Source organism: Somniosus microcephalus, chromosome 5, assembly GCF_052327205.1.
Source record: "Somniosus microcephalus isolate GS21.2 chromosome 5, FLI_Smic_1.0, whole genome shotgun sequence".
Classification (NCBI taxonomy): domain Eukaryota; kingdom Metazoa; phylum Chordata; class Chondrichthyes; order Squaliformes; family Somniosidae; genus Somniosus; species Somniosus microcephalus.
This window is the reverse complement of record NC_140991.1, coordinates 282823098-282844950: the sequence shown is the minus strand read 5'-3', so window position 1 is coordinate 282844950 and position 21853 is coordinate 282823098. Positions and strand designations below refer to the sequence as shown.

Genomic DNA, 21853 nt, shown 5'->3' with positions numbered 1-21853 from the left:
CCCATGTTATTTCTGATCTCCACCCATACTGATTCTATTTCCTGATCTTCTGAGCCAAGATCCTTTCTCACTACTGTCCTTATGTCATCCATTATTATCAGGGCTACCCCCTCCTTTTTCATTCTGCCTGTCTTCGAAATGTCAAGTACCCTGGAATATTTAGTTCCCAACCTTGATCACCTTGCAGCCACGTCTCTGTAATGCCTATTAGATCAAACTCATTTATCGCTATTTGTGCCACTAGTTTAGGCATATACACATTTCAGGGGTGGGGTATCTGGGACAGCTGCTCTCCTGAAGGGAAGTCATTGTACGTTAATTGCACCAGTAATTCTTTGTTGTCTTTGAAGTGTTGGATGTCTGCAAAGCTGCATACCTCTAATGAGTCACTAAGGGTTGTTCTCAGAACCAAGCTATTTGAATCAGGTAGTAAGGTGTTAAAAGATAATGAAACTCATCCCACATGTTAGTGTAAATAGACATGTTTGATCTCAGGTACCAAAAGCCTTCTTGGAGTGGTAGCTTTCCCAGCTCCCATTTCGACTGTTTCTTACCAGGTTGTGACAGTGAGATGGGTCTCTAAGAAGAGAAGAATTGGCTACATGGAGGATAGTGATAGACTTCAAGAGGACATAGATAGGCTGGTGGAATGGGAGGACACGTGGCAGATGAAATTTAATGCAGAAAAGTATGAAGTGATACATTTTGGTAGAAATAATGAGGAGAGGAAATATAAACTAAAGGGTACAATCCTAAAGTGGGTACATGAACAGAGAGACCTGGGGTATAAGTGCACAAATCGTTCAAGGTGGCAGGGCAGGTTGAGAAAGCAATTAAAAAAGCTTACAGGATCAGGGCTTCATGAATAGAGGTATAGGCCTAGAAATTCATTATAGCCACTTTTGGGGCGGTAAAGTCGGGCGGCCGCTAAAGTTTGCGCCCGGCGCAAATTCGAGGCCACTTCGCCGATACTCATTAGCTTCGCCTTAAGAGTTTGCTCGAGCGCTAAAACTGGCGATGCACGGCTCTCTTTAGGCGCTAAGCCGGAGGTGCTGAGCGATACCGCCGAGGCCGGGCGCAGCGCAGGTGCGGCCATTTCTTGATTGACAGCAGACACCCTGGCGCCGGCCAGCTCTTAAGGGGGAAGGGTCGACTTGGTCTGCTGCCACGCCCTGCACACTGGAGCCCTCCAGCTAGGCCTGAACACTGCTGCTGGACCCATATAGCGCCTCAAAGTATGGAGAAGGCCCGTGAACGAGCGCAGCGCTTCTCAGAGCTTGATCTGAGGGTGCTGGTTAGTGCTGTGGAGAAGAGACGCCATATTTTGTTCCCAGACAATGGGAGGAAGCCGCCGGAGAGCCTGGAGGCATGTCGCCACCAGGGTGACATCGAACAGTGAGGTCCCCAGGAGCGCGGTACAATGCCGCAAGAAACTAAATGACCTCGCCAGGATTGTCAGGGTGAGTACCCTTTCCAGTGCCCTCTTCATCCTTGCATGTGCACCTCACATTATGGGCAAAGGGACCTGAAAGCCCTAATGGCCAGCCCTCATGCAGCAGCTATGGGTCAGTCATGAACATCAATTGCACATTGTACACTTAACACACTGGCCAGGCTATTCGACCATGGGAGGCAGTGCACACAAGATCAGGGCTACACACTGGCCAGGCTATTCGACCATGGGAGGCAGTGCACACAAGATCAGGGCTACACACTGTACTTAGAGGCCGTCCTTTCTCTTGCAGTCCAAGCTGGCCAATAATAAGAGGAGCCGGACTGTGACCGGGGGAGGCAGACCCCAGATCCAGCCGCTCACCGAGCTGCAACAGCGCGTGGAGCGCATCTTGGGTGCCCGGGTGATTGGCCCCGTTGCATCTGGAGATGCCGACCCTGTTCTGGGCATCAATGGTAAGGACATCATTTTTTGGACCTCTCTCGTCCCACTTGCGCATCAGATCTACATCCTTTGCCACTGTCCGACCAATGCGCTGAATGCCACCACTCATGCATCCCTCGCTGACGCCCTCTCTTCACTCTAAAGCTACTCTTGTGCCTTCCTGCTTTCAGATGGTGAGGAGGAGGTCCCTGAAGTTGCCAGTGACAACCCCTCAGAAGAGGAGGAGGAGGAGGAGCAAGAGGAAGGCGGCCCATCAGGGGAACCCTCAGCCGCGGCAAGCCATGTCACTGTAGGGGAGACGTCTTCCCTGGAGGGGAGCGTGGCGGAAGTGTCGGAGGGGAATGTAGCTCCTGGGACCAGCGGCCTGCAGAAACGCGGGAGGGGGGTGGAAGCTCAGCGGCCTTCTCCCCAGAGGGGGGAAGGGTCGGAGGGGAGTCCTATTGCTGGGCCCAGCGACGTCTAGCAACGCAGGAAGGGTCGGCCAGTTCGGCGGCCTTCTCCCCAGAGGGAGAGTCCGGCCTCCAGTCCGGAGACGGTCAACGCCGAGGAGATGCGCCGCCTCGAGGACATGTCCGCGGACTCGGAGCGCCGGCACACGGAGCTCATGGGGGTAGTGGGACGGATGCCTGAGGCCATCCAGTCCCTGTCTCGGAGTGTCACCGAATTCGGGGCCTCTCTGGCAGCGACTGGCCAGGTGATCAGTGGTGCCGTGCAGTCACTGGCTGCTCTGATGCGGTCTCAGAACAGGGCAACATGGGCACTCACTGCTGCCACACTCGCTGTGTCAGCCCGGCATCGCCAGGGCACCCGGCATGCTGCAGCAGCACAGCGGTCTGTCCCTCGGCAGATTGCTGCGCATGCTGCAGTGCTGGCCCGGGCGAGTGCCAGTGTCTCAGGCGACCAGCGAGCGCCTGCCATCCGCCAGCTTGCCCCCATTCCTCCAGCCGCCACTGCCACTCCCCCAGTGGAGCTGCCACGAGCTGCTGCAGCGACTGATGCTGGCCAGCGACAGCTGCAGCATTCACCAGCCGGCCCCTCGAGGGCCAGACCTCGTCTAGGCCGACCCCCAAGGGCATCTGCCGTCACGACATGTGCCCCTCAGGAGCCTTCCCCCAGCCTTGCAGCACTCACTGGCCTCACTTTGAGGAGGAGCAGCAGGGCGTCCAGGGGCCGGCAAAGTTTGCAGAGGGCATCGCCCTCGTGGGACACAAAGTAGAGGGTGTGTCCAAATGTTGTGTTTTGTGGAATGGTTGTTTTTTGAAGGCCGAGGATGAGGCCATTTTTATTTACATCTTTGGTTAATCTGCCCCAGGTTGTGGGAGTGACTCATGTGTGTGAGTGTTTTTTGGGGGTTTCGTGTGTTCTTGGTTTTCATGTGGGAAGGGCCCTGAGTGTACATTAAACCATTTTATTTATTCACATTGTCCATGTTTGATCTTTGAAGTGTTTGTTGCCTTAACCGGCTGAGGGCTTGCGCAGCGGCTGCAATCATGTTCTTTCATTGGCACAAGCCATTCCCTGACAGGGGGCCTAGAAGTGACGTTCAATAAGCCGCCGACGGGCGGCCCTTGGACCTTCTGCCTCCCTCCTGGGCTGGTACACCTCGTCCTCCTCCTCCTCATGCTCCTCCTGCTCCTCCTCCTGAGGTGGTGGTCCAACGTGAGGTGGCAGTGCCTGAGTCCTGCGGATAGCCAGGTTGTGCAGCATGCAGCAAACGACGACGAATTGGGAGACTCGCTCCTGCGAATACTGGAGGGCTCCCCCGGAGCGATCCAGACAGCGGAACCGTTGCTTCAGGACGCCGATTATTTGTTCGATGAGGTTCCTGGTCGCTTGGTGGCTCTCATTGTATGCCTCTTCAGCAGGGGTCGTGGGCGCGCGGAGCGGGGTCATGAGCCAGGTACACAAAGGATAGCCTTTGTCCCCGATAAGCCATCCCCTTGGGTGAGGCTGTGCCTGGAACATGTCAGCCACAGCTGTCTGTCGCAGGATAAAGGCATCGTGGCTGCTGCCTGGAAAGCGGGCATTGACAGCTAGGATGCGCTGCCTGTGGTCACACACCAGCTGTACGTTGAGGGAATGGTAGCCCTTCCGGTTGCGGTAATCCTCGGCATGCTCCAGAGGTGCCCGCAAAGCCACATGCGTGCAGTCAATGGCGCCCTGCACCATGGGGAAGCCCGCTATTCTTGCAAATCCCACTGCACGCTGCTGCTGCTTGTCCAGGGTCATGGGGAAGGAGATGAATTGACGTCTCCTTCTGAAAAGGGCATTGGTCACCTGGCGGATGCAGCAATGCACGGCGAACTGGGAGATGTTAGCGATGTCCCCAGCAGCGGATTGGAAGGAGCCGGTGGCATAGAAGTTGAGAGCCACCGTCACCTTCACTGCCACCAACAGAGACGTCCTGCGCATCAGCTGTGGACGCAGATCTCTGTGAAGCAGCTGGCAGATGTCTGCAACCACCTCCCTTCTGAATCGCAGCCTCCTAACACACTGCGCGGCAGACATGTTGAGATAGGAGAACTGCTGGCGGTATACCCTGGGTGGGTAAGGCCTCACTTGGCGACGCCTGTTGTCCCCTCTGCGTCTAGCCAGGGTTGCCACTCTCTCACGGCGTCTGTAAGCCCTTCCGACATAAGGCTGAAACTCAGCGTTGGCACCCAATGCAGCCCCCATAATATGCTGGCAAACACTGAGATCTCAATGAAGGCAAAGAGAATTGCACAGCTCTGGCCTGAAGCCAAAAATACCTGTCCTAGTGTTGGGCCAAAGCAGTAAGCTCTCTTCCTTGGTCTCTCTCCAAAAATCCGTTGTACAAGAGTGAATGCTGCAAAATGGCTGCCCTTTATAGTGCAGGGTAAGTGCCCTTTAATTTGCGCTCCCTGCGGCCCGCCTCGGCTGTGTACCGTTCCACTTCACAGTCGTTAGGGCCGCCCGGCGCACAATGGGGCGGCGCGAGTGAAGTTCCGGTTCCGGGCGCACAAAGGGCGTTGCACGACGAAATGACGTCATGATCTGCGCGCGCAGCTGAGCGCGCGCAAAGACTTTGCGCCGGCGCTAAATGTCTACTGAAGTTGGGGCGAGGCGCAGATCGCGCTGCGCCCGGGCCCTAAGCGCCTAGCGCTCGAGATCTGCTCCTCCTAAGGCGCTAACGCCTGGCGCAGCCAACTGAATTTCTAGGCCTTCGAGTATAAAAGTGTGGAAATTATGATGAACCTGTATAAAACACTGGTTCAACCTCAACTGGAGTATTGTGTCCAATTCTGGGCACCGCAGTTTAGGAAGGATGTGAAGGCCTTAGAGATGGTGCAGAAAAGATTTACGAGAATGATTCCAGGGATGAGGGACTTCAGTTACATGGATAGAGTGGAAAAGCTGGGGTTGTTCTCTTTAGAGCAGATAAGATTGAGTAGAGATTTGATAGAGGTGTTCAAAATCATGAGGCGTCTGGACAGAGTAGATAGAGGGAAACTGTTCCCATTGGCAGAAGGGTCAAGAACCAGAGGACGCAGATTTAAGGTGATTGGCAGAAGAACCAAAGGCGACATAAGAAAAAACTGTTTTACTCAGCGAGTGGTTAGGATCTGGAATGCACTGCCTGAAAGGATGGTGGAGGCAGATTCAAGCACGGCTTTCAAAAGGGAGTTGGATAACTACCTGAAAGAAAAACATTTGCAGGGCTACGGGGAACAGGTGGGGGAGTGGGTCTAGCTGAGGTGCTCGTGCAGAGAGCCGGTAAGGGTTCGACGGGCTGAATGGCCTTTTTCCATGCTGTAACCATTCTATGATTCATTATGTTTATTGAAGTTTCAGTTAAAAGCATTTGTAGAGGATTCTAAGCTGTCAGAATATTAATATGTTTGAAGTGGTGTAAAGTATTGTGTAAGTCAAGCATTGAGTTGCTGATTATTTGCTGTATTTCTTTTGGATCTGTGTAATCATCAATAACCCTTCTACTAATTTTAGCCTGTGCGATGCCGTCTGCTGGTGTGGTGCTTTCTGCCTTTCAGAGTGGACAGGAATGTGTGGTAGGCAACCCAGGCAATCTACAGTGCAAAGGATAATTATAATTATATAAGGGCATCGTCAGAACAGATGCGACGGGGACCTAGAAACTGGGAGAATGGAATAGCATCCTTACAGGAAATGGGGTGGGAGGAAGTGCAATCAGGGTAGCTGTGGGATTCAGCGGGCTTATAGTAAATATTGGTTTACAGCCTATTCCCAGAAATGGAGATAGATAAGTCGAAGAAGGGAAGGGAAGAGTCGCAGATGGACATTACCAAATGTAGTTATGTATTGGCTGGTAGAAGGGAACTACCCCATGCTAGTCATGTGAAGAATGGGCTGCATTTTAGCAGAGCTGTTAAACCCGCCTGTTGCATGTCACAATAACAAACTTACTGTGTGTCATATTTTTGTGCAATCTGACAACACCATTTCTTTAATCACAGGGTTTTATTTTACATTACTCACATATACTGTCAATTTGCAAACATATTTACTCTCAGTTTGCATTAACGTACATTTAAATAATTGCCAATTCCAAAGACGTGTCCACATGATCTAGGCAGATACTTCAGTACTGAGAGTGCTGCACTGTAGGAGATGCCATCTTTCGGATAAGACCTTAAACCGAGGCCCTGTCTGCCCTCTCAGGAGGACGTAAAAGATCCTAAGGTGCTATTCGAAGAAGAGTAGAGGGGTTCTCCTGGTGTCCTGGAGATTAACCGGTCTTTATCACATAGTTGTTTGTGTGATCTTGCTGTGTGCAAATTGGCTACATTACAACAGTGACTACACATCAAAAGTACCTCATTGGCTGTAAAGAGCTTTGAGACATCCTGAGATTGTGAAAGGTGCTATGTAATTGCAAGTTCTCCCCTGCTCTTCAAAATAGTGCCATGAATTCTTTTACGCCCACCTAAGAGTGGGGACTTGGTTTAACATCTCATCTGAAAGAGGGCACCTCTGACAGTGTAGCGGGGCTCCCTCAGTACTGCACTGGGATTATCAGCCTGGATTATGTGCTCAAATCTCTGGAGTGGGACTTGAATCCACGACTCAGAGGCAAGTATGCTACCACTGAACCACGGCTGAGACCTTCAGTTGTTGAATTCTGTGTGAAATATGGAAATTTCTGTGTTCGTTTTATCTACTTGGCCGCAAAATGTTTTTTTAACCGTACCTTATTAACAGGTCTGATTGAATCCTGGGCACTGATTTTTATCATTAGGATGTTTTTTGACACAAAACTGGAAGTCCATGTATTCTCCTCTAACCCACTTGGGTTTCTGTTTATTGGGTTTCCTGCCATGTTGTTTATTCTTGTTACTCCTTTGTTTAACTGTATGAGATGTTTCATCATTACTGAGCTGCTCCATCAGAGACCGTGGGGATGGATTTCCTTGAAGCTTCTCCTGCTCCATTACCTTCATTTCAGCTACACGCGTAGAATTTCCACCGAAAATTTGCTGAAGTTAAGGCGACGGAAGAGCAGAAGCTCCAAGAAAATTCACCCCTGTGTGATTTCAGCTGTCCTTAACATATTGACGGCTGAGGTCTGACTTGTTAAACAGTCTCACCTTTCTCTGTTTCTATCCCTCTCTCTTTTTCTGTCTCTCGCTTTCTCTCTATTTCTCGTGCTCTCTATCCCTCTATACCCTCTCTGTTTCTATCTTTCTGTCTCTCCGTCTATCTCTGTTTGCCCCTCTCTCTGTCTCATTCTCTATCTCCCTATCCCCTCTCTCTATCTCTTTCTGTTTGTCTCTCGATCTTTCTCTCTCTCTCTGCCTCTCTCTATCTGTGTGTGTCTCTTTCTATCTCTCTGACTCTTTCTTTCCCTCTCTTTCTCTATCCCTCTCTCGATCCCCCTCTAGCTTTCTGTCTTTCCCTGTCTCTCTCTATTTCTCTTTCTGTTTTTCTCTCTCTTTCTATCTCTGTCTCTTTCTATCATACTTTGAGTCTCGCTCTTTCTCAGTCTCTCTGCCAGTTCCTCTCTCCCTCTGATGATAGTAAAGTGGGAAATAGGGACAATATATAGGGCATTGTATTCATGCCGAGATTGTCCAACCATCTATTGCTAGTGAAATAAATTATACCAGGCTGTTTTTCACTTCTCATTTTATTAACAAGACAATTACTCTAGGGGTAGGAATCTTGTAAACTAAGTACTGTTACATCTTCCACGTATTTAGTCCATTTCAAAACTATTCACAGAATCACAGAAACCCCACAGTGCAGATAGAGGCCATTTCAGCCCATCGAGCCTGCACCGACACATATTCCACCCGATCCCCGTAACCCCACGTATTTAATCCCCCTAACACTAAGGGTCAATTTACCATAGCCAATCAACCTAACCCGCACATCTTTGGACTGTGGGAGGAAACCGGAGCACCCGGAGGAAACCCACGCAAACACGGGGAGAATGTGCAAACTCCACACAGACAGTCACCCGAGGCCGGATTCGAACCCGGGTCCCTGGCGCTGTGAGGCAACAGTGCTAACCACTATGCCACCGTGCTGTCATTGTGAAATATTTTTTGTCAATTGAAATGATTGATATTCTTAATGGTATCTGATCTACATAATGGTGCTGATGAATGAATGACACCAATACGCAAATAGTAGTAATACTGTGGATGGTATTCCAATGTATTTTTGTATTGACTCAGATTTTTTCTCAGGTCCTACAGAACATTATGCTGATATTGTCTTTCTGGTTGATGGATCTAAAAATTTGGGAGGTTCAGGATTCCAACAGGTGCGGAGCCTTCTTATAAAAGTGGTCAACAGACTGGATGTTGGTGTCAACAGATACCGGATTGGATTGGCTCAGTACAGTGGTCAAGCGAGACCTGAGTTCTTACTGGAAAGATTTCAAGATAAGAACATGCTGCTTTCTTACCTAAAGAAGAATTACCGATATAAGGCTGGATCAGCATTGAACACAGGCCATGCTTTGGATTATCTACGCAAAAGCTTCTTCACAGCATTTGCTGGAAGTCGAAAGCATGAAGGAGTTCCTCAGATTGCAATAGTAATTACATCTAGGAGATCAGAGGATGATGTTACAAAGGCTGCCACTGCTTTGAAGGATGATGGTATCAAAATTCTCTCCATTGGCCTAAAGAATTCAGATCTCAAGGAGCTGGAAACAATGGCATTTATGCCAAGCTACCCATACATCTTCCAGCCCAGCCATTATTTAAATGTTAATCTCCTGGCTTATAATATAACCCAGGCAGTCCATATAATATCAAAACCAGAAACAAGGGACAGTGTACCACAAGGTGCACCACAAGGTAATTTAAAATTCTGTTATTTTTTAAGGTTCCTTGCAGTTAAGGTTGCTAACTCTAATTCAGCGTATTCGGGGAGGTTTCATCACATGATCTCCTGCCTCCAACCACCCCGCTTCTCACTCCCGCTGTTGGTCGCCCGACATGTCCATGGTCACGGTGCACCGCCTTCCCACGCCAATTGGAAAGCGAACAGATTCTTCGTTACCCGATTGGATGATTCTTGACTCTCAGTCAAACATCCGTTTTCCTCATCTCCAATATTTTTGTAACTAATAAACAAAAATGTACAAAGCAAATAAAAGAAAATACACAATTTATTTTAACGCCCCTGTGATTTTTCTCCCGGGTTGCTCGATTAATCTTTACTTCAAATATCATATTCAGAAAATAGCAACAAATCACAATTTAACAGTTACCCGAAGTTACAGCAAACAAACAGGCCATTCAGCACAACCAGCCCCTCCACGTTAGAAAATACTCCGATTCACATTTATCCACTGTTCCCATATTCCTTCGTCTCCTTTTCCTTCATCCACCTATCCAATCTAATCTTGAATGTTGACATAAGAACATAAGAAATAGGAGCAGGAGTAGGCCATTCGGTCCTTCGAGCCTGCTCCGCCATTCAATAAGATCATGGCTGATCTTCTACCTCATCTCCACTTTCCTGAACGATCCCCATATCCCTTGATTCCCTTAATATTCAAAAATCTATCGATCTCTGTCTTGAACATGAACTCAACGACTGAGCCTCCACAGCCCTCGGGGGTAGAGATTTACCACCCTCTGAGTGAAGAAATTTCTCCTCACCTCAGTCCTAAATGGCCGACCCCTTATTCTGAGGCTGTGACCCCTAGTTCTAGACTCCCCAGCCAGGCGAAACATCCTCCCTGCATCTACCTCGTCAAGCCCTGTAAGAATTTTGTATGTTTCAATGAGATCACCTCACATTCCTCTAAACTCTAGAGAATATAGGCCTAGTCTACTCAACCTCTCCTCGTAGGAAAATCCCCCCATCCCAAGAACCAGTCTGGTGAACCTTCATTGCACTCCCTCTATGGCAAGTATATCCTTCCTTAGGTAAGGAGACCAAAACAGTACACAATATTCCAGGTGTGGTCTCACCAGGACCCTATATAATTGCATTAAGACATCTTTACTCTTATACTCAAATCTTCTTGTAATAAAGGCCAACATACCATTTGCTTTCCTAATTGCTTGCTGTACCTGCATGTTAACTTTCAGTGATTTGTGTACAAGGACACCCAGGTCCCTCTGAACACCAACATTTCCCAATCTCTCACCATTTAAAAAATACTCTGCTTTTCTATTTTTCCTACCAAAGTGGATAACTTCACATTTCTCCACCTTATATTCCATTTGCCATGTTCTTGCCCACTCACTTAGCCTGTCTATATCCCCTTGAAGCCTCCTTGCATCCTCCTCACAACTTACATTCCCACCCAGCTTTGTATCATCATCAAACTTGGATATGTTACATTTGGTCCCCTCATCCAAATCATTGATGTAGATTGTGAATAGCTGAGGCCTAAGCACTGATCCTTGCGGTACCCCACTAGTTACAGCCTGCCAACCCGAAAATGGCCTGTTTATTCCTACTCTCTGTTTTCTGTCCGTTAACCAATCCCTGTGACGCTGCAGCACGTAGCGCCGCGATATTCCCTTGCAGCGCCCCAAGAGGGAGGCGGGGTGCTTCCAGTAGCACCCCGCTTCCCTCTTGGGGCACTACCGATGAATTTTGGCCGAGGGGGTGCTAATTTTTTAGCGCCCCGGCAAAGTTAGCGCACCAAAGGGGGCGCGACTCAATTTTTCCCCCATAAGTCTTTCTTTAAGATTCATGTGTTCGATGGGATTTTCCTTTCTCACTAATTTTAGACATTCCCACCTGGAAAAGCAACGGAAGTTTATGAGAAGCTTCATAAATGCTGATGACTCTGAGCCTTTCTCCATCTTCTGCCCCCAAGATTTAGACTTTTGACACCACACTTAGTGCTTTTGCCAAGATTTTGAATTCTGTTGTAATTCTGTTCTTCAAGGGAAGAGTTTCAGATACTTTGAACAGACAAACAAAGCAGTTATACTGACTTGAAACATAATTTTAATATGGTCCAGTGTCATCCATTGGGAATTAAACCTCTATATGGCAATGATTCATGTTCCACACAGGGAGGCAGTGTTTCCTACTCATGTCTCTGCTTGTCTGAGTTTTCCCTTGGTTATCAGTAAGGAGTCAAACTTCCCAAGCTCATGCAAGGTTGTCCCCCTGAGTCACCGTAGTTCAGGTGTTCTGTGCACCATTTGGGCTTGGCAATACAGATTACCATTGGTCGACAGAACAGAACAACCAGGCATCTGACTAGACACGCAATCCTCCAGCAACTTTAATCTGAGTTAATGTTTCAGGCTGTATTCCTGCTAACCGTCGAATTGCTTCGTCCAAAAGGTCATTTTTATTTTCCTATAATTCGGTGCAACTCCAGCAGACGCTGGTGGAATATCTCTGTTGACTCCCCGCTTTGCCCCACCTCCTTTCCCCTTCCCCCCTCCCTCCTCCCCCTCCCTGCTCCCTCCTCCTCCCCTCTGAAGTACTCCATCCCAGATATCCCGGCCAGAAAAGGGCTGACTGGGTTGCATCCTTCTGCTTCCTCCCCTTCTGCCTTCTCCTCTTCAGCTTCCTCCACTTCTGCGTCTTCCTCTTCCCTCTGCGAGCAGATGCTGTAAATCTGAAAGAAAAGCATAAGATTATTATACTCTATATACTAAAGTCCAGATCATTAATATACATCAAAAAGAGCAGTGGTCCTAATACCGACCCTTGGGAGACACCACTGCATAATTCCCTCCAGTCTGAAGAACAACCATTCACCACTACTCTCTGCTTTCTGTCCCTTAGCCAATTCCAGCCAAATCTGTATCCACGCTGCGACTGTCCCTTTAATTCTATGGTTTTTAATTTTGCTAACAAGTCTATTAAATGGTACTTTGTCAAAAGCCTTTTGAAAGTCCATATAAACAACTTGTTGCCCTTTCCATCTTGGCCTCCTTCGCTTACAATGGCCAAAGGTTCTGAGGAGGCTGGCTAATGATTTGCAGCAGGGGCCTTGGGGGATTGAGGAAGAAGAAAGCCAATCATGTACCAATCCAATGATGTGTCATCATGTGGCTCAGAAGGCATTCCTTAATGGTGGTGAGGTGGCACTCACTGCCAAAACTTCCTCATTGCATAGGCCGTGAATCATGCCCTTCCTGGGCCTTCTGCCCTCTGGGCTTAAAAACTGGGCCCTCCTGTGCTAGCAACTCCTCAGTAGAAGAATATTTCAATCTGTGGATTTGAAACCTGGAAGAAACATGACCCTCAAACAGCAGGACCAGATTTTCCCCACCCCACCCTTCATTCCCCACCCCCTCTTCATTCCACCACCACCCCCTTCATTCCACCACCATCTTCATTCCCCCACCTCCCCACTTCAATCCCCCCTCCTAGAAGACGCAAATAGGACCTCAAACCTGCCATCAATATGTAATGAGGAAAATTGGGCTGGTTGTGGGAGGAGTTACATCAACCAGTAGAAGTGCAGTTTTAATGCTGTGATTTGTTTATGTTTTTTTTCCAGTGTGCCAGTCTGCTTCAGTTGCTGATGTTGTTTTCGTTGTGGATGAATCAAGCAGCATTGGTGAAACAAACTTTCAACTGATCCGTGAATTCCTTTACAATCTTGTCAGTGTGCTGGATGTCAGGTCTGAAAAGGTCCAAATTGGGTTGGTTCAGTACAGTACGGTCACAAGTCCAGAGGTTTATCTTAACACACTTCAGACCAAGTCTGCTATCTTGAAACAGATCCAAAACACACCGTACAGGGGAGGAGGAACTTACACGGGAGAAGCCATTAATTATATCAGGCGAAATTACTTTGTCCCAAGGGCTGGTGGTCGATCAAATCGAGGTGTTCCTCAGATTGCAGTGGTGATCACTGATGGCAAATCCCAGGATGATGTGAAGGATCCAGCCAGTGACCTCCGACGTTCTGGTGTTACCGTGTACGCTATTGGAATCAAAGATGCCGTTGAAAGTGAACTCCGAAATATCGCCTCATACCCCCCAGAAAGTTATGTTGCAAATGTCCAGAGCTTTGACCGATTAAAGAAAATGGAGAATCGAATCCAGAAGAAGATTTGCAATGAAATCCATACGTGGACCTCAGTAGTTCCCGAACAAACTGAGCGACTTCAACAGGGTGAGACCTGTGACTTTATTTTCTGAGTTGATTTATTATTTAATATGATCTCTGTATTAGGATGGAGGAGCAGGAGACTTTGAGGTGAATTTTGCTTGAATTTATGTACTCTTCAATGTCAGGGATACAAGCACTCGAAAATGGGATACCTGCCTATTCCAGGTGTATCACACAATCCCAATATCCACACCGAGTAATCCCAGGTCAAGGATTAAATGTAGAGTAAAACAAGGTGCCCTAGTTCTATTCCTAACATTGGTGTGATGTTTCCATTTCCCACAGCAGATTTTCTTCTGGCCTTGTGCCTGGAATTTCAGCTGGAGGGAGGGAGGGAAGAAGGAAAGGAAGCAAGCAAGAAAGACAGACTGTACAACCAATGAAGCACTTTTGAAGTATAGTCGCTGTTGTAATATAGACAATGTGGCAGTCAATTTGCACATAGCAAGCTCCCACAAATAGCAATGTGATAACGACCAAATAATCTGTTTTAGTGATGTTGGTTGAGGGACAAATATTGGCCAGGATACCGGAGACAACTCCTCTGCTCTTCTTCAGAATAATGCCATGGGATTTTTTTACATCCACCTAGGAGGGGAGATGGGACCTTGGTTTAACATCTCATCCAAAGAATGGCACTCCCTCAGTACTCAGTGGCCTGTTTCTGTGCTGTATATTCTATGTAATACTGTACTGGAGTGTCAGTCAGAATTAGGTGCTCAAGTCTCTGGAGTGTGACTTGAACCCACAACCTTCTGAGATTGCTACCACTGAGCAACAGCTGAAAGGAAAGGACTCTCAAACATCTTCCTCTTTACATTTTCCAAAAACATTCCTGCAGTGGGTAATCCTGTTCGCATTGACTGAAAGGCCAGAGGCGACTCCATTCATACGGAGATCCTTCGCAACTTTAACATGAGTGTTCTTGCACTGAACGCTTTGAAAATGTTTTGTGGTCGATGTTAATGATCTATTTTTTTAACCATTTGCGTAGTCTCCTGAATAATTCATGCAAAAGTAATATTTAAAGTATCTGTGGCTTGTCAGGATAAAGTTTACTATTTGGTGTTCCCAGTGCAGAGCTGTGTGATGGGAACCATTTCCCAAAATTGGCCTGGGAGGCAGCAGTTAATTTGCCACCTGCATGATTTTGATATCATCAAAGAACGGATTGCTGTCTACTCCTGCATTACTGGTGTGTACCTTCTCTCAGGAAGCTCTGCACCAGGACTGCTAAGTATCTCTCTGAGAGTCGGTGGGTCGCGCAGACAGCACTTATATGGGCTTTACAGAAAAAGGTAGCAGTCAGGCTCCCAATCCCAATTCCACTGCCAGAGTTTGAAGACAGTCACATTACTTGACTTGATGAACACAAGAGTTCGTCCAAAGTATAAATAAACACAACACGGCTCATCTCTGCTGAGATTTCACCTAACGGTGACAGATGTTGACCCCATCATCCTCTGCGGATTCGAAACCTTCAGTGGATTCCACAAAATGGTGATACATTTACACAGAGGGAGACTTCAGGTGTGGAGATTCGACCAATCATCTCTTTCAGCCAAGTTGATTTGAATAGTTGTCTCCAAAAATCTATGTAAATCACTATTATGTAATTATTGGTTCTCTTGACTTTGCGAAACCTCAGGGACTTTGCAGAAAGAATACACTGTGTGAAAAATTATATTTCTAATCATAGAATTCTATTTTATTTTGCAGACCATAGATTTACATTGTGTATTTCTCAGACGTATCATTGCATCAGGATTAAGAAATTGTAACAACGACTATTCTCCAGTAAGGAGCAGTTAGAATATAATACACAGATAAGCATCAAAGCCCTGGTGTATGTTCCTGCTGTTCTTCAGTAACTGAAGCAATGCCCCTTTCTCTTTTCAGGCTGTGTTGAAACTGAAGAAGCCGATATATTTTTCCTAGTTGATGGATCAGGCAGTATACAACCTGAGAACTTCAAGGACATGAAAAGATTCCTGACAGAGGTAGTGAAGGTATTCAGTATTGGTGCAGACCAGGTTCGTGTTGGGGTTGTCCAGTACGCGTCTCATCCACAAACTGAATTTGAAACTATTCAATATACCCGCAAAACGGGATTGGAGGGAGCGATTAAACGAATCGCTCAACTTGGAGGAGGCACTGAAACAGGCCGTGCGTTAACCTACATGAAGAATTTCATCAGTGAAGCAGAGAGGAGCCGGAAAACTAGAGTGCGGCGTTTCCTGATCACCATCACAGATGGACAGTCGCAGGATAATGTAATAAGTCCTGCTGCAGAACTACGGCAACAGGGGGTCATTGTCTTTGCTGTTGGTGTGGGAGACGCAAAACAAAATGAACTTCAGCTCATTGCAGGTGCTGATGAAAGAGTCTTTTACACGGACAACTTTGATGCTTTGACACATATGAAAAGCAGCATTGTACGGGCTATCTGCTCAATGGAAGGTAAGGGTTCCTTCATCCTCTCCGAGTGATCAGAGTTTTACAACTCAAAGCATGAATTAAAATACTCTATTTGAGCATATTTTCATCTTGTTATTAGAAACGGGTTAAATGCTGCATCCTTTTTGTTTAACACGTTAAGAAGCCAAACATTGCAAACAGATTACACGTTGAAATTGGTGAATGATTCAGGTGTAAACATTTTTTGTAATTAGAATTTTCAAAATACATTGTCTTTTTTCAATGAAAGAGAGGAATTGGACATTGGTTTCCACACTTGTACACAGTAGGGTGCATTGATGGTGTAACTGTGCATATTTGTACAGTAATTTAACGCTTTGCACACTTTCCAGCAGGGATCGTTGGAAAAGAATCGGGAGTGGGAACCTCAGATGATTTGGCCCTTGTCTAGCCCAGGGCAGTGAGGCCAGTTATAGATTCCCAGCTATTTCCTTGGTTGAGATCAGCTAACGCAGGACAAACCAGGAATCAATCCTGGGACTTTCTGATCTGTATATCTCAGTGTCTTCATTGGTGTCCTGTTGAAGCGCGTAACCATTCCAGCAACCTGCAATAACAATATAGAGATGAGAATTTGCGAAGTCTTAAGAACAGCAGTCAAGAGAGTATCTCGGTCCATCTTGGTTTTATAGGAGCCTTGCCGGTTTCTCACAAGCAATATCTATAATGTTTGTCTTCCTTCCACCAAGTACTTTGGAAAGCTAAAGCTTCCTTTCTCTTTGAAGGAAAATATTGTTCCATTGTCTTTGAATTGCACCTTGGCACTCTCCCAGAGCAGGATAGATACAGTTCCTGGGGTATTATTGGTTCTAGAAAGAGAGCAAGTTGCTTGCAAAAAAAAGGAAAACTCTAGTTGTGGAGGAGGTCCATCCGCAGAGAGGTCAAGTACTGCTGGAATTTGATTTCTAGCGTAGTTCAGCCTATCCTGAATCTACATTGTTGCACTGAACAGGCATCTGTGCACAATTCATAATATGAGAATTTTCTAAGTGGTATTCTTGGAGATTGAAATAGAAACTGAAATTGGAATTTCACTGCTCATGCCTCCTTCCTGTTTAGTTCTCTCCCTTTATCTTCTCCTGTTAAGAAGCTTTACACCCTCCTGGGTTATGATTCCAAAGGGGACTCGTCATCCTCAGGTACTTTTCCCACGAGGCCAATCTTCTTCCCAGGTGAGTCTGGACAAGCTGAGTTTGACCACTAGAGTGTGGTCAGAAACAGGAGCCCCAGTCAGTTGTATGTGCCAGTTGCAGGGCCTGTGATGCTGATTACAGTGTTCCTGTGTTCACCCAAAGCCAGAGAGATGCGTTACCTGACCGGCGGGTGGGAGCGGGAATTCAGCAGCAGGAGGCTGCTGCCGGGTTCCTGCGGGACCTGTACCCAGTATTCAGGTAAGTGGTGGTGGTGGGCGGGCGGGGGGGGTGGGGGGGCGGAGGGCGGGGGTGAGTTGGGAGGCGAAGGTAATCAGCAGGGTTTGGAAGGAGCCTGGGGTAAGGGCGATCCATGGCTTCCATGAGGCTCAGAAGAGCTCTCCTGCTCCACCCGGCCCACAAGGAAACTTAAAATAAAAACTTGCCTGCCTGGGCCTCGTCTGGCCCACGATCCCCCTGTCGGTAGGTCTGGCCTGACGGCAAAGCCATCACTGCAACCCCGCTCAGTCCTCGGACTAAAATAGCAGATCATTTCCTGATGATGGCATCAGGCCCCGATCTGCGTATTTAAAGAGGACCCGCCAGTTTGGGACGAGTGTCCTACTCGGCTGCTCAAAAGAACAGGTTAACATCAGGGCACAGCGGGAAGGCAGCAGGATCAGAAGAGGTAAGTCGTTCCTCTCATTCTAACTCCCCCGCCCGGTTTCTGCCATGCGGGGGGAGTTAAAATCGGGGCCAGAGTCTCCAAATTTTTTATCCATTAGTTTTTTTGTTCTTTGCATTAATTTTAGCTTCACTGGGTCATTGAATATATTTAAGGTGGAGATAGACAGATATTTGAACGATAAGGGAGTCAAGGGTTATGGGGGGCAGGCAGGAAGTGGAGTTGAGGCCAAGATCAGATCAGCTATGATCTTATTGAATGGCGGAGCAGGCTCGAGAGGCCAAATGACCGACTCCTGCTCCTACGTCTTATGTTCTTATTCCTGTGCTCAGGAGATTGCTGGTCCAACATTATTGAACTCCTCATCATCCACCCATATCCCCTATCCAGTGGGATCGCTCCTCCTTTATAGTGCAGCTTCCACTAACAAGTTAACCTTTCTAAAAAAACACGCCAATCTATGATAAGGCTTTAAAAATGATACTCTCCTCCATAACCTTGGAATTGTAGGGCTTCTTGGCCATCTCATATCTCACTAGTTGTAATATAACAGCTCCCTACCAGGGATGGTATAATGATGAAGAACTTGAAATCTGACTTGTGTCAATGTTTATTTTCTTTCAGCCTGCAGTAAGCTTGCCGCGGCCGACATCATCTTCCTAATTGATGGATCGGGAAGCATAACTGCCCAAGATTTTCTGAAAATGAAAATGTTCATCACTGTTTTTGTTCATAAAACCAACTTGGAATTAGATAAAGTTCAAATCGGTTTAATACAATTTAGCTCAAATCCCAAGGCAGAGTTCCAACTTAACGTACACTCAGTAAAAGCTGATCTACACAGAGCGATCGGTGACATGCAACAGGTGGGAGGGGGGACAAACACAGGTCGTGCGCTGAGATTTACAGCGGACTACTTTGACCAAGCTAAAGGGGGTCAGCCTGATAGCCCACAATACCTCATAGTGATGACCGATGGAGAGTCACAGGATAAGGTCCTTCAACCAGCTAAAGCCATAAGGGATAAAGGAGTCACCGTGTTCGCCGTGGGTGCTTTCAACGCTAACAACACTCAGCTTCTGGAAATTGGAGGAGCTCGGGATAAAGTTTACTACGTTGAAAACTTTGATCTGCTGGAAGAAATAGAAAAGCAAATTTTATGGGAGATTTGCAGCCCACCTAAAGGTGGGTAAAAGTTTACAAATTACTTTAAAGATTATACTTCTACTTCAGGTACAAAAGTTCTAAGAATCCAGCTAAAGGGGCTAAAGGGAGGATTTTATGATTGATTGTCAGAAAATCACAGGGGTAGGCCTTGCACCTGCTTTGCACTGGGAGTAGGCCTTAAACCTGCTCTGTACCGGGGTTAGGCCTCACAACTGCTTTTGACCAGAGTAGGCCGTACGCCTGCTCTGCATGAGGAGTAGGTTTTGCCCCTACTTTGCACTATAATAAAAAAAGACCTTTATTTTTAACACCCATGCTGCACAGGAATCACTGGAAGCTATCACTGTTGAAGGGTAAAAGCCTTATTTAAACCTTCAAAAATGATTTAAATTACCAGGTAATGATCAGGGCCCTCAGATGATCAGCCATGATCTCATTGAAGAATGGCGGAGCAGGCTCGAGGGGCCGAATGGCCTACTCCTGCTCCTATCTTCTATGTTTCTATTTGGTCACAGTTCAAGGATGTTCTTGTCCTTTGGGTCTTTCTTTAAAGTTGGGTTGTGCTTGGCACATGGGGGGAAAAATTGGGTGGAGCCCTTAGCGCCCCGAAAAAGTTAGCGCCCCTCCACCATAAATTCAGTAGTAGCGCCCCAAGCAGGAGGTGGGGCGCTAATGGAAAGTGCTCCACCTCCTGCTTGGGGGCGCTAATACTGAATTTCAGCGCCGCGTCATTGCAGGCCTCCCCCGCTGCGCGCACCGGGGCCCTGCTGGAGTGCTGGGCTGAGCGATCGCGGCCGGCACCCCGCATACAAAAGTGAAAAGGGGCAGGTGCTGGCAGTCAGCCAAAATTAAAATGGCCGCCCAACACCTGCCCCTTTTGCTAGCGCCGCCGCCGCTGCAAAATCACCCCCTGATCCTGTCGGACATATCGTGTGGTGATAGGTCAGGGGGTGCAAGGGAAGTTTGCGGCCGGGGCGCTGCGCACGGTGCTGATGTTCCCTTACTTCCTGTAAGGGGACTCATCATGCACATATGTACAATGTTCCTCCAGACCTTTTAATGCTGTTGTACATAAATGCTAATAAATATGATTAATTTTTTCCTTTTCATGTTTATGGTGCCTTTAGTTGCCTAGGCCCGAAGCTCTTGAATTTCCTCCTGAAACCTCTCCACCTCTCTTTCCTCCTTTAAGTCGCTCCTTAAAACCTACCTCTTTGACCAAACCTTTGCTCACCTGCCCTTATGTGGCTCGGTGTCAAATTTTGTTTTGATAACACTCCTCACAAGCACCTTGGGATGTTTTACTACGTTAACGGCGCTATATAAATGCAAGTTGTTGGAGTTTTGTTTCCACTTCACCTTAGTTTGGAAAAATAGACCAAACAAGTGTATATTGAACGAAAGTGCTTTCATAAAATGAAGTCAATGTGACAACTTAAAATCTTGGGTTGACTTAAATGTGCCTCTGATGTTCCTTTTATAAAATTTTCTCATTGTGTGTTATTTTATTCTCGCAGATTGCTGGAGGGCACAAGTCGCAGACATTGTTTTTGTAATCGATGGATCGGGCAGCATATCTAGTGCTCAGTTTGACAGCATGAAAGGCTTTATGGTGGGAGTGGTGAACCGTTCCGATGTTGCTATAGACAAGGTTCAGTTTGGAGCTGTACTCTACGGTGATAGCCCTCGAACTGTCTTCCAACTCGATCAGTTCACAAGTAAAAACGAGCTCCATGATGCAATTTATGGAATGAATCGTTTGGGTGGATCTACCTACACAGCAAAGGCCCTCAATCATGCAAATGGCCTTTTAGATCCAGTAGGAGGTGGTCGAAAGCAACTTGGAGTGCCGCAGTTCCTAATGGTCGTTACTGATGGGGAGGCCACAGATAAGCAAAGATTAAACACCATAGCTAAGGCTATCAGAGACACTGATGTTAATCTTTATGCTGTTGGTGTAGCTAATGCAAATATAAATGAACTTCTGCAGATTGCTGGATCACAGGAGAGGTACTTCTATGCCCAGAATTTTGAAGCCTTAGGGCATTTATCGAAAACCATGTCCCAGGAATTCTGTGATGACTCTAAGCCTGGTAAGTGATTTTGGAAAAACTGAGTGGGGTATATCAGTGAGGTGGGCAATGGGTAGGCAGATTAACCCATTGGAAGTGAAGGGGAAGGGAAATGTTGGCTGCTCATGTTAGGGGCAGAGATAGGTCGCTAGGCCTCTGCCCCAGATTCCTTGGAACAATGTTCCAGGAACGCCAGGAAATGGGCAGATCTCCTGAGGAAAATCCAGCCTGTACCTTCTGGACTTACTGGCGTGAACGTTCGGGATCCCATTGGTTTGGTGGTACGTTGGACTTTATCCACCTCCCTTTGTTCTGACTGGAGGTAAGCATCTGGAGTCAGGCTAATCAAAATAAATGCACCGGTCCCCAGGGTCACCTTGCCCCAAGTTTGTGGGGAGAGGGGGAGGGAAATCACTGAGACACTTGCCAGTGGCAGGTAAGGCAAGGCTTAATTTTTTCCATAGTGTGTAACCAAGAACTTTGCTTCCTTAGCAATGCTGGATGTTACGAGTGCAATGAGTGTTCTTGATGGCCAATGCCACAAAGGCATTAATGGCAGGGAATCGGTTGGGATGACCCATTTCCATGGTTAACATTTCATTCGAATCTGCCTGTTCAGATCAACATGCAATATCCGCCTTTGTCCCCCCTCCCCCCCCCCCCGCTTTGGTGGGCAATCCTGGAAGTGGTGTCAGAGGCGATCAGGTAGAACGGCTATGTGGTGTATGTGCCTTTAAGAGCAATGGTGGTGTATGTGCCTTTAAGAGCCCCAGGTGTGCGTAATGCCAGTAATTGCCACTTGGGCTATATAAGCCTGTGTATTGTGTATATCCTTTAGACCCCCCCCCCAGAATTGCTTAGTAA

At 47.2% G+C, this 21853-nt stretch overlaps 1 protein-coding gene across 1 annotated transcript in view; it reads left to right on the top strand.

The window, feature by feature from the left end:
- Positions 1–8552: 8552 nt before the first annotated feature.
- LOC147117769 (collagen alpha-6(VI) chain-like) overlaps positions 8553–21853 on the top strand; it is a 133348-nt gene continuing 120047 nt past the window's right edge. The window contains exons 1-6 of the mRNA XM_085989394.1: positions 8553–9204; positions 9589–9615; positions 12840–13460; positions 15357–15917; positions 18375–18935; positions 20435–21010. Coding sequence (XP_085845520.1) covers positions 8553–9204; positions 9589–9615; positions 12840–13460; positions 15357–15917; positions 18375–18935; positions 20435–21010 — 2998 coding nt within the window. The remainder of the gene's footprint in view (positions 9205–9588; positions 9616–12839; positions 13461–15356; positions 15918–18374; positions 18936–20434; positions 21011–21853) is intronic.